At 39.6% G+C, this 12,597-nt stretch overlaps 2 protein-coding genes across 2 annotated transcripts; both read left to right on the forward strand.

Annotated features, from left to right (window-relative positions):
• Positions 1 to 8,840: 8,840 nt before the first annotated feature.
• On the forward strand, positions 8,841 to 10,683 carry LOC145604097 (uncharacterized). The gene is made up of 3 exons (XM_081660045.1): positions 8,841 to 8,905; positions 9,057 to 10,431; positions 10,567 to 10,683. Exons 1-3 carry the CDS (start codon positions 8,841 to 8,843, stop codon positions 10,681 to 10,683), a joined length of 1,557 nt encoding a protein of 518 aa, XP_081516171.1.
• Positions 10,684 to 11,294: 611 nt separating this feature from the next.
• Positions 11,295 to 12,386, forward strand: LOC145604098 (uncharacterized). Its single transcript, XM_081660046.1, has one exon. The coding sequence runs from the start codon at positions 11,295 to 11,297 to the stop codon at positions 12,384 to 12,386; it is 1,092 nt and encodes a 363-aa protein (XP_081516172.1).
• Positions 12,387 to 12,597: the final 211 nt, after the last annotated feature.

Below are 12,597 nucleotides of genomic sequence, written 5' to 3' on the forward strand. Positions count from 1 at the left end.
AACAGTCAATTTACCCGTTCCAAACTTGCACCGATATCGTGACCTCAAGCCTACCACGGACATTTATGGCAACATATAAGGGTCATATATGGTTCCAAACGTCATTATATGACCCTAATATTTATCCCCTAGGGTCTTAAGACTTTTCGCCACCGGGCCCCGTAACCCCAAAATTCCTCAAAAAGCTTGGATTGTAGCCTTCAATTTTGGAATTTTTGACCTTTTTTCACCCGGAAATAAAAAAATTTCCGAGATAATTACCAAAGTTCCTAATACCCTCCGGGAGTCCAATTGAGTGGGTGGAACCATTTAATATGCCTTTAAACAGTCAATTTACCTGTTCCAAACTTTTAGCGATATCGTGACCTTAAGCCTACCACAGATATTTCTGGCAACAAATAAGGGTCATATATGGTCCCAAACGTCATTATATGACCCCAAGATTTATCCACTAGGATCTCAATACTTTTCGCCACCGGGCCCCGTAACCTCAAAATTCCTCAAAAAGCGTGGATTTTAGCCTTCAATTTTGGAAGTTTTTGACCTATTTTCGCTCGTAAATAAAAATTGCCGAAATTTTTACCATGGTTCCTAATATCCTCCGGGAGTCCTTTTGATTGGGTGGAACCATACAATATGCCTTTAAACAGTCAATTTACCCGTTCTAAACTTGCACCGATATCGTGACCTCAAGCCTACCACGGACATTTATGGCAACATATAAGGGTCATATATGGTTCCAAACGTCATTATATGACACTAAGATGAATCCCCTAGGGTCTCAAGACTTTTCGCCTCCGTCCCCGTAACCTCAAAATTCCTTAACAAGCGTGGATTATAGCCTTCAATTTTGGAATTTTTTAACCTTTTTTCGCCCGGAAATAAAAATTGCCGAGATGTTAACCATGGTTCCTAATACCCTCCGGGAGTCCAATTGAGTGGGTGGAAGCATCCAATATGCCTTTAAACAATCAATTTACCCGTTCCAAACTTGCACCGATATCGTGACCTCAAGCCTACCACGGACATTTATGGCAACATATAAGGGTCATATATGGTTCCAAACATCATTATATGACCCTAAGATTTATCCCCTAGGGTCTCAAGACTTTTCGCCACCGGACCCGTAACCCCAAAATTCGTCTAAAAGCGTGGATTGTAGCCTTCAATTTTGGAATTTTTTGACCATTTTTCGCCCGGAAATAAAAAATTGCCGAGATAACTACCATGGTTCCTAATACCCTCCGGGAGTCCAATTGAGTGGGTGGAAGCATCCAATATGCCTTTAAACAATCAATTTAACCGTTCCAAACTTGCACCGATATCGTGACCTCAAGCCTACCACGGACATTTATGGCAACATATAAGGGTCATATATGGTTCCAAACTTCATTATATGACCCTAAGATTTATCCCCTAGGGTCTCAAGACTTTTTGCCACCGGACCCGTATCCCCAAAATTCCTCTAAAAGCGTGGATTGTAGCCTTCAATTTCGGAATTTTTTGACCATTTTTCGCCCGGAAATAAAAAATTTCCGAGATAACTACCATGGTTCCTAATACCCTCCGGGAGTCCAATTGAGTGGGTGGAACCATTTAATATGCCTTTAAACAGTCAATTTACCTGTTCCAAACTTTCAGCGATATCGTGACCTTAAACCTACCACGGACATTTATGGCAACATATAAGGGTCATATATGGTTCCAAACGTCATTATATGACCCTAAGATTTATCCACTAGGATCTCAAAACTTTTGGCCACCGGGCCCCGTAACCTCAAAATACCTCAAAAAGCGTGGATTTTAGCCTTCAATTTTGGAAGTTTTTGACCTATTTTCGCTCGGAAATAAAAATTGCCGAAATGTTTACCATGGATCCTAATATCCTCCGGGAGTCCTCTTGAGTGGGTGGAACCATCCAATATGCCTTTAAACAGTCAATTTACCTGATCCAAACTTGCACCGATATCGTGACCTCAAGCCTACCACGGACAGTTATGGCAACATATAAGGGTCATATATGGTTCCAAACGTCATTATATGACACTAAGATGAATACCCTAGGGTCTCAAGACTTTTCATCACCGGGCCCCCTAACCACAAAATTCCTCAAAAAGCGTGGATTATAAACTTCAATTTTGGAATTGTTTGAACTTTTTTCGCCCGGAAATAAAAATTGCCGAGATGTTTACCATGGTTCCTAATGTTTTGCGAGAGTCAAATTGAGTGGGTGGAACCACCCAATATGCCTTTAAACAGTCAATTTTCCCGTTCCAAACTTGCACTGATATCGTGACCTCAAGCCTACCACGGACATTTATGGCAAGATATAAGGGTCATATATGGTTCCAAACGTCATTATATGACCCTAAGATGTATCCCCTAGGGTCTCAAGACTTTTCGCCACCGGGCCCTATAACCTCAAAATTCCTCAAAAAGCGTGGATATTCAATTTTGGAGCTAGTTTATTGACCTTTTTTCGCCAGGAAATAAAAATTTCAGAGATGTTTACCATGGTTTTTAATGCCCTCCGGGAGTCCAATTGAGTGGGTGGAACCATCCAATATGCCTTTTAACAGTCAATTTACCCATTCTAAACTTGCACCGATATCATGACCTCAAGCCTACCACGGACATTTATGGAAACATATAAGGGTCATATGTGGTTTTTAAAGTCATTATATGACCCTAAGATGTATCCCTTAGGGTCTCAAGACTTTTCGCCACCAGGCCCCGTAACCTCAAAATTCATCATAAAGCGTGGATTATAGCCTTCAATTTTGGAATTTTTTGACCTTTTTTCACTAGAAAATAAAAATTTCCGAGTTGTTTACCATGGTTTTTAATGCCCTCCGGGAGTCCAATTGAGTGGGTGGAACCATCCAATATGCCTTTAAACAGTCAATTTACCCGTTCCAAACTTGCACCGATATCGTGACCTCAAGCCTACCACGGACATTTACGGCAACATATAATGGTCATATATAGTTCCAAACATCATTATATGACCCTAATATGTATCCTCTAGGGTCTCAAGAGTTTTCGCCACCGGGCCCCGAAACCCCAAAATTCCTTAAAATTCGTGGATTATATCCTTCAATTTTTGAATTTTTTGACCTTTTTTCGCCTCTGATATAAAATTGCTGAGATGTTTACAATGGTTCGTAATACCCTCCGGGAGTCCAATTGAGTGGGTGGAACCATCCAATATGGCTATAAATAGTCAATTTACCCGTTCCAAACTTGCATCGATAACGTGACCTCAAGCCTACCCCGGACATTTATGGCACCATATAAGGGTCATATATGGTTATAAACGTCATTATAAGACCCTAAGATGTATCCCCTAGGGTCTCAAGACTTTTCGCCACCGGGCCCTGTAACCTCAAAATTCCTCAAAAAGCGTGGATATTCAATTTTGGAACTTTTGACCTTTTTTCGCCAGGAAATAAAAATTTCCGAGATGTTTACCATGATTCCTAATACCCTCCGGGAGTCCAATTGAGTAGGTGGAACCATCCAATATGCCTTTTAACAGTCAATTTACCCGTTCTAAACTTGCACCGATATCATGACCTCAAGCCTACCACGGACATTTATGGGAACATATAAGGGTCATATATGGTTTCAAACGTCATTATATGACCCTAAGATGTATCCTCTAGGGTCTCAAGACTTTTCGCCACCGGGCCCCATAACCTCGAAATCTATAACCTATATAAAACATGCAAAATATTCACTGTAGCCGGGGAATAGTTCTTTTGCGTGTTATTACCTAGACGCCCCTGGATTAAATAGAATGCCGAGTTTGCCCTTGCTGTGAATTGCTTTCTGTGTTGCCGTGTGTGATGGAAAATCCAGCTGGTGTGCATGTGTTTGTTTGCCTGACAGCTAAGGCGTTGCTTGCTTGTGCAGGTAGCTTTGTGTGTTGAATTTCTGATTTAGTCTTGCTTATTTGCTCTAGTTTGGGTATTTTTGGTGGTTCGTTTGCCGATCCTTTCTGCTCCATGGCCAGGTCTGGAATGGAGTTTCCTTGCTGTGGTTGGAAGTTCTAGAATGGCTGGTATGTTTCTGTTGCTTTCTTTTCTCTTTAGCCTCTTAGTATTTTGGTTTGTTTTTTGCATTGGATTACCTTACTTGGGCGCCACTGCAGTGTCTGTGTCAGAGTGGAAAAAATAATGCCTTTCATGTCGGTGGGTTTGTTGACCATAGTCTATATATATAGCTTGAGGGTGTTCTTTTCTTTGGACATGGAAAGCAATCCATGCGCAGTAACAGCTTATTTTTGGCGGTGGGTGATCTGAGTTTCCTGTGCGGAGTTGTTGGTGTGAAAGGTCATACTTTGTTATGGATCATTTTATATTAATTATAGGACACGATTTGTTTGTTCAGATGGTTTTTGTTCTGGATTTTCTAGCAATTTGAGCCTTAATTCGCTAATAGATTATTATATGTGTTCTGATACATTGATCGATATTGAATATACAATTCTACAATTCTAGCAAATTAATTCTCTACACTTATTTGTTTATAATGATTGAATATTCGTGATAGTGGTGTCGGGTTTGCTTTTGTTCTGCACTGTCAAAGAAATGGTGATAATATTAATGGATTCGATTGCTGTGGTGATAGGACTATTGACACATAAATTTGATTTATTTGCATGTTCTTATTTCGGTTTTTACCTTTTTGCCTCACAGGTTTGCTGCTATCATTGGTTGTAGTGTTGTTGGACATTTGTTGAGGTATTTTTTCAGCTTTTTAAAAAATGTGTTTGATGGTGGGCAGTTAAGACTGTTTTTAGAAATGGTGCCTGTTAGCTATTGTATGTAGAGCCAGAGTAGTATTTGTTTGGCCGTTTAAATATGGCATAGCTCTTCAGTGTTGGCTAATGATGAAGTGTGAATTAGTGTTCGCCAATACTTAGATTGAGTACATATGGGAGGGGATTTCACATGGAGTCGAATAAAGTTGTACATTTTTTTGGGCTAATGGAGTTGCTTTCTATGTATGCGTCTTCAGATTTAGAGTTCCTGTTTGTTATAGTGCACCAACGATATGATTGTTCAGTGGTGGAGTGTTTGTGATTTTAGGAATATCTATTTACCTGTATGTGCGTTTAGCATAAGATATATGTCCTCTTTTTCTAGATTCTTTATATGATTTGCCTTTGTATCTACTATAGCTTTCCTTTTCTGATTAGCTGCTTATTAGTGGAGTTTAGTTTTATTTTTTCTGGTTTGGTATGCTTAGGGTTTAGTAGTCTTGTTTAGGAGAGAAAGGCCTTTTCTCTTGTTAGATGCTTTGCAGCTGAATATTGTTTTTGCCATTACAGGTTATGGCTAGACGGTCAAACAGAGTTTTTGTCCCTTTCCAGCCTCTTTTGGAAAAGGTTGTTACTTGGTTGCAATTCCCTTCGCCTGTTTATGGATTTATAGATGCTGCTAAGAATAATGTCTCTGTGCGAGTTAGTAAGCCAAATTCCCGTGCAAGGTTCATAATCTATGGTGGAGATGCCTGTTTAGTTGAAGAATCTCGTGAAAGAGCGGCACAAAAGGCTGTGAAGAGATTGATGTGTAGGTTTAGTGTGCGCGTGTCTGACTTCACTTATGAGCGCATTAAGATGTATCGATTGTGTGTGAAGTTGTATAAGAATAGATGTGCTGAGTTAGTACAGGACAGAGAAGATTTAAGTCGTATACGTGCCGAATGCAGTACAAGGGAGGATGCGCTGTTTCATGACGTTCGTGTGACATTGGACTATGCACAGTTTTTGGGGGTTTTAGTTAGGAAGACTGGTGTTTCTGTGACTGGCATTGAAACCACTAGATTAGAAGGACATGGCTATATGTCTTGGTTAATGGCGACCTGCCCTCGTAACAGTATTTCCATGGAGTGCATTTTTAGTGATCCCTGTCCCGAAGTGTACATTGCTGAGCAGCGAGTTGCGAAGAAAGCATGTTTCTTTGTGGCTTCTGTTTGCAATCTAGAAATAGTTGATGCTAATTATGGTGCTGCGGCAAAGATTAGTGCAGAGTGTTCTTTAATAAGAGAGAAGTATATGGTTTTGAAGGGACATCTTGAATGCTTGGAGAATAGTTCAAAGGAGACTGATTCTGTTAATGGATTAGGTACTGATGTATGTGTGACACCGACTGATGAAGCGAATCAGATTCCAGTTTTAGCCCTCCTACCGAGTCTTCCGTCTAAGCGCAGAATTGATAGGAGCGAGCCCTCTACCAGTGGTGTGGGAATGCAGATTCCTGACAGTCTTGTTGCTGGTCTTCCTGATTTAGAGGCTGTGTATAAGTGTGCTAGGGTTGAATAACTATGTTTAGTATGGCTATCTGCCTTTTTGATTTAGGTAATTAAGCGTATGTGAGCAGATGGTAGTCTTTTGTTTAGGATATGCTAGACTAATTAGATGTCTTTTGTTGCTTACCAGTGGATATGAAAAATATATGTAATAGCTTGTATGTTGCTGCTGAAATTATGTACTTGGATATTTGTATTGTAATGGTGTTCTTGATCTGACTGTAATGCCACTATGGCCTCTTTTTGATGAATGCAGTTCGTTTGTGCTCCAAATTTTAAATATGGCCCGTCTGCCTATGGTCTCTTTAACATAAGTTTTTTGAGTTTTGGAATTTCTTGATTAAGTGTTTAAAGTGTTGTTATTTTTTCCTTTATGCCCTCTTTTACAGAGGTTGTCTCTGCTTATTATTGAGCTACAGTTTATTCTTTTTCGCTTTTACGGGTATTACAGATATTGTCAAGAGAAGGTTTTGGAGAGTCCTATTACGTTCCAATTCTTCAAGCTTACTTTGCAGTGCTGGCAATGGGTATTGCCTTAGCTGAACTTACTTCCCTTTTGTCTTAGTTAATATATCACTGTTTTCGAACCATGTGCTACCTTGCAGTAATTGGTATATGTTGTATGTTAGATTGTCGTTATGGCATTCCTCGTCTGTCTCGACAAAGCTGTAGCAGATTGAATAGGGCAGCACAAAGAACATCACAGTCGGCGTTTGCTAGGTATACAGATTCATGGGATGTTATCTTACTTATGATATGTATCATTGTGCTTGTAAAGGAAATACCTTTACTTTTATTTGCAGTCCCTCTTTACCAGACACTCAGTGTGTTGCTAAACGGCCTCGAAAAAGTTGCACCTTAGATCGACAGAATAGCATGCACGAACTTAGTGATCCACAGCAACATAGGTATACTATCTCCATTGAAATAGCTACTTTTGTGCTTAGCTATGCTATTATGCATAAAATAGTATTTAAGTAATTAGTTCATAATTATGTGTAGGTGTATTATCTTCTTTATGCTAGGCATGTGTGCCCATCAAATGGTAGGAATAGTTAGGATAGGCAGTACTGTACTTGTGAAAAAATGACTTGGCCTTTATTAGCAGCCTGTCTTCGCTGGCCATTCAGTGTGGTGCTAAGCGTTCTTGACAAGGTCATACCTCAAAGCAGCAGAAATGTATACAGGAGCTAGCACCGCCACTGCTGAACAAGTATACTTGATTTATTTAGATGGCTTTCTTTGTGCTCATTAGTGCTGTTGTATAAGTGGTGTCATCTAAGTGGCTAGGCCAGCATTATTTTCTATCTTTATATTGGTTACCGATTGCTGTTTGCTTGTGTTGGATATGGGTCTTTCTATTGCTTATAAAGGCTATACTGTCTAACAGTGGTTAGCGCTGGCCATTTTATATATGCTAGAATGCCTGCCTAAGATAAGTGGTTCTTACTCGCTATACAGATGGCATGATAGTACAGTCTTTGCTTCCCTGCATTATCGTCCAAATGATATAGTAAAACACTATTTTTTTAATGCAGTAGTGCTCCTTCAAAGGTACCCCTCTCTTGTAAAAAGAAGGCTAGACACAGTAATGTAGAAGGTAAATTGGTATACTTAATATGCACTTTGATTTCTTTACTATCGTGATTCATACCACATTACCTGTATGCTTGTATTTTCTTATGTTTTTGTTAGATGTCCTTGGTGCTGCTACAGACCACCAGCTTCCAATTGAACCTTTTAGGCTTTGTTTGCCCGACTTTTGTGGCAAGTGTGGTGCAAAGAAATTTATGTTCGAATCTTTGCATTTTTGTTGTGGAAATGGAGATATTACGATAGCTGCAGCTGATTACCCACATGAGCTTGTTTACTTGTTTACCTCAAGAGATGAAGGTGCTGTCCATTTTCGAAAGTATGCTAGATTATATAATAATCTGTTTGCATTTAGTTCTTTGGGGGGCCATTATTATGCAAGTACTTACAAAGGGATGTACCTGTTCAAGCTGCAAGGCCAAATGTATCATTTTGTGCCAGATTTATTGCCTGATGATAGCAATCCTAGGTACTTACAGTTATACTTCTATGATGGTCAGCATGAAGCAGAAAATAGAGTAGGTTGTTTCCCTGAAATAAGAGAAGATGTGGTTAGCATTCTTATGCAGGTATCTGAAAAGAATCCATATGCTACCTTCTTTCGATCTTTACAAGACAGGGCTATTCATGCAGATACAAAAATTGTTCTTAATCGAAGTTCAGTACTTGATCAACGAGTTTATAATGCTCCTGCTGTTGATGATGTGGTTGTGATCTGGCCAGAAACTTATTCATCAAGTGAAAGTTTGGGTCCTCATATATTAGTCACTGGAAGATCTAATGAATCTCACCGAATTTATCATAGTTAAGGTTGTTATGATCCGCTTCAGTATCCGCTGTTATTTCCTCGAGGAGAATGTGGGTGGACTCAAGGCCTCAAGAAAAATTCTCATCCAAGTAGAAGGGCAGCAGATTCGATTCCAGATCCTATTATGTCCTGTGCTGTGCATAGTGCGGAAGATTTATTAAGTCAGGAAGAAGCCCGTAAGTGCTTTGGGTTTTATATGTTCTGTTGCATTTCTTTAGCATGATCTTAGTCTTGATTTTGTTTTTCCCCCCTTATATTCTCTATGTCATGCTGCATATTTGTAGTATATTGTTGGTGTTGCTGTCTTTTGTGACTTTTCTTCCTGTTTGTAAATGTACAGGTTCAAAGCAGATAAGTTCATTTCCGCTAGGGAATACTATGCATATAGGTTGCAAATCCGCCCAAATAACATGCTGCTACGAGCAGGTAGATGTTTTCAGCAGTATATAGTCGATATGTATGTGAAAATCGAAAATACCAGACTTGATTACTTCAGAAACAACCAAGAAACAATAAGGGCTGATTTGTATAAAGGTAGATTGGATTCACTAGATTCTGGGGAAACTCTTGGTGAGAATGTTGGACGGCGCGTCATATTACCTCCTACTTATATTGGGGGTCCTCGTGATATGAAGAAGAGGTACTTGAATGCTATGGCTTTAGTACAGCGTTTTGGTAAACTGGATCTTTTTGTGACGATTACATGTAATCCCAATTGGCTTGAAATCAAGGCTGAGTTGGAGGCTGGTGAGACAGCGCAGGATGGGCCAGACTTGGTAGCTAGAATTTTTAGGGCAAAGTTGATTGCACTGAAAAAGGAAATTATGGAGAAGAAAGTATTTGGAGAGGTTGCTGCGATGGTATATGTCGTTGAGTTCCAAAAAAGAGGTTTGCCACACGCTCATTTTTTAATTGTTCTGAAACCTGAATACAAGTTGAAGTCTCCTGCTGATTATGATCGATTTGTTTGCGCTGAGATACCCAGTGAGGCAAATCTTACTTTGAGAAAAATTGTGTTGGCGCATATGATGCATGGTCCTTGTGGTGTGTTGAATCCTGAATGCCCCTGTATGCGGAAGAATGGTCTGAAGCTTAGCTGTAAGAACAAGTATCCTAAACAGTTTTGTGCTGAAACAACTAATAATAAGGATGGATATCCTATCTATCGTAGGAGAGAAACTGGGGAAAAGTTTATGATAAGAAATGCACATTTAGATAACCAGTGGGTTATCCCTTATAATCCTTATTTGTCTATGCTATTTGATTGTCACTTGAACGTTGAAGTTTGTTCGACAATTAAGGCAGTAAAGTACCTGTACAAGTATGTCTATAAAGGGCACGATCGGATTTCGTACAATGTTGTTGCTTCTGACAGCAATTTTGTAGATGAGATTAAGCAATACCAATCAGGTAGATGGGTATCTCCTTGTGAAGCTGCATGGCGAATCTTTAGTTTTGATTTATTCGAAATGCACCCAGCAGTTTTGCCTTTACAGGTCCACTTGCCTGATATGCAGGCAGTTCATGTCTTCCAAGAAAGGCTCCGTGCAGTTGTTTTAGATTCAAAGCGATCAAGAACTCAATTAACAGAATTTTTTGCAATGAATGCTGCATCCGAGCTTGGGCTGGGGTATTTGTATGGCGAATTCTGTGAACACTACACATGGCATCAAGGTGACAAAAAATTGAAGCAAAGAGTCCAGAACCGAATTTCAGTTGGTAGGTAAGCGTTCGTCTTTCCTGCAGAAGGTGAACGGTTTTTCCTTAGGCTTTTATTGTTAAATGTAAGGAGTCCTAAATCGTTTGAGGATTTACGTTCTGTCAATGGCTGTCTTCTTCCAACTTTTCAGGAAGCTGCTCTAAAACTTGGTCTTATAAAGGATGATGATGTAGCTAATTCAACCATGTTTGAAGCATGCGAAACTCATATGCCTGCTGCTCTGCGCCGTCTTTTTGCTACAGTCTAGATGTTTTGTCAGCAACGTGATCCTCTTGCTTTATGGAATGCCTATTACACTTTCCTAGCTGAAGATTTTTCTCACAGATTTCCAAATCAGATTGCGAAAATACAACAGCTTACTGTTAGATCGATAGAACAGCATCTTGAAGCAATGGGTAAATCTCTTTCTTTTTTTGGTTTGGATCAGCTAATTCCTCAGGTCAGTGATGAATTCAGGCGTACCAAAGATATTGTTGATGCTCTTGATGCGCCAATTCCAGAGGAATGCTTAAGGTGCCGTTCACAGCTCAACTCTGCACAGAATGCTGCTTTTGAGTGTATTATGGATCATGTCATGCAGCAAAAAGGGGGCGCGTTCTTCGTTGATGGCCCTGGAGGTACAAGTAAAACTTTCCTTTACAATGCTCTATATGCAGAAATACGACAAATGAACAAGATTGTGCTGCCGACAGCTACATCAGGCATTGCTGCAGCAAATATTCCTTCTAGTCGCACTGCTCATTCTCGATTCAAAATTCCGTTGATAGTGAGAATTCATTGGTTTGTGATGTCCCAAAGCAAGGCAGCTTAGCAGCTCTTTTGAAGGAACCAACATTGATTATATGGGATGAGGCTTCTATGGCTAAAAAGCAAAATCTTGAATCTTTAGATCTTTTGCTACAGGATTTATGTGGAAATAAGAACATATTTGGAGGAAAAGTTGTCGTTTTTGGAGGGGATTTTAGGCAGGTCTTACCAGTAGTTCCACGAAAAACTATGAAAGAAGCAGTGGAAGAAAGCATTGTAACTTCCTATCTATGGCCCAAACTAACGAAATTTAGGTTAACAGAAAATATAAGAGCACGAGAGGATCCAACATATGCTGCTTTTTTACTTGCTTTAGGCAATGGTCAGTTGCAACAAATAGAAAATGCTTTCATTCAGTTACCACAACAGATTGTGGAATCTACTAGCGATGCCGCGGAATTAGTGAGTACTGTTGTACAAACAACATTCCCAGAAATGGTCCATGGCCACTTTGATAGTAAGGTTTTCACTCAAAAGGCAATATTGACTCCCATGAATGAAGATGTGGATGCAGTTAATACATTCATGATAGATAAATTTCCTGGTCAGGCTGTTACATACAAGAGCTTTGATGTCGTTTTGAATGACACATGTAGTGTATATCCTACAGAATTTATTAATAAATTATGTCCTGGAGGAATGAGTCCACATGAGCTCATATTAAAGGAGAATTGCCCTGTAATATTGTTACGGAATTTGCTGCCGTCTTCAGGTCTGTGCAATGGTACGAGGCTTATTTGCAAAAAAAATTTCCCTAACGTGATCCAATGTGCCATAGCAGTTGGTCATTACAAAGGAGAAGAGATATTCATACATAGAATTAATTTAAGGCCTCCTAGCTCTGCAAACTATCCACTTCTGTTTGAAAGGAAACAGTTTCCTATAAAGTTAAGCTTTGTAATGACGATTAATAAGTCACAGGGACAGACTCTCAATCAAGTATCCATTTACCTTCCAAGACCATGTTTTTCTCATGGCCAACTCTATGTTGCATTATCACGGGCTAAGAAATCAAAAGATGTTCGTGTCTTTACAACTGGAAGTACATCTCAGTGTTCTGCAAATGAAGTGAAGAATGTAGTGTCTTATGCTCTTTTACATCTAGCAGGCATAATTGACAGTGAGGCTCAGCAATATGCCTGATTTGCTCCCTTGCTGAAGACAAACCCAACCCAATCCAGGTATCTATTAGTTACTTTTAATAGGTAAGCTGGTCTTTTCTTTTATATCACAATAAAGTTAGCTATTGAATATTGCATTTCTGAAATCTATATTTGCATGTCACCAGAATGGACCAGTTTCCAGTTCATGGTTGCCCTTGATAGCAGGACAATGTAAGTCATTCATCTCCTGT

This window comes from Chenopodium album, chromosome 22, assembly GCF_948465745.1.
Source record: "Chenopodium album chromosome 22, dcCheAlbu1.1, whole genome shotgun sequence".
Lineage (NCBI taxonomy): Eukaryota > Viridiplantae > Streptophyta > Magnoliopsida > Caryophyllales > Amaranthaceae > Chenopodium > Chenopodium album.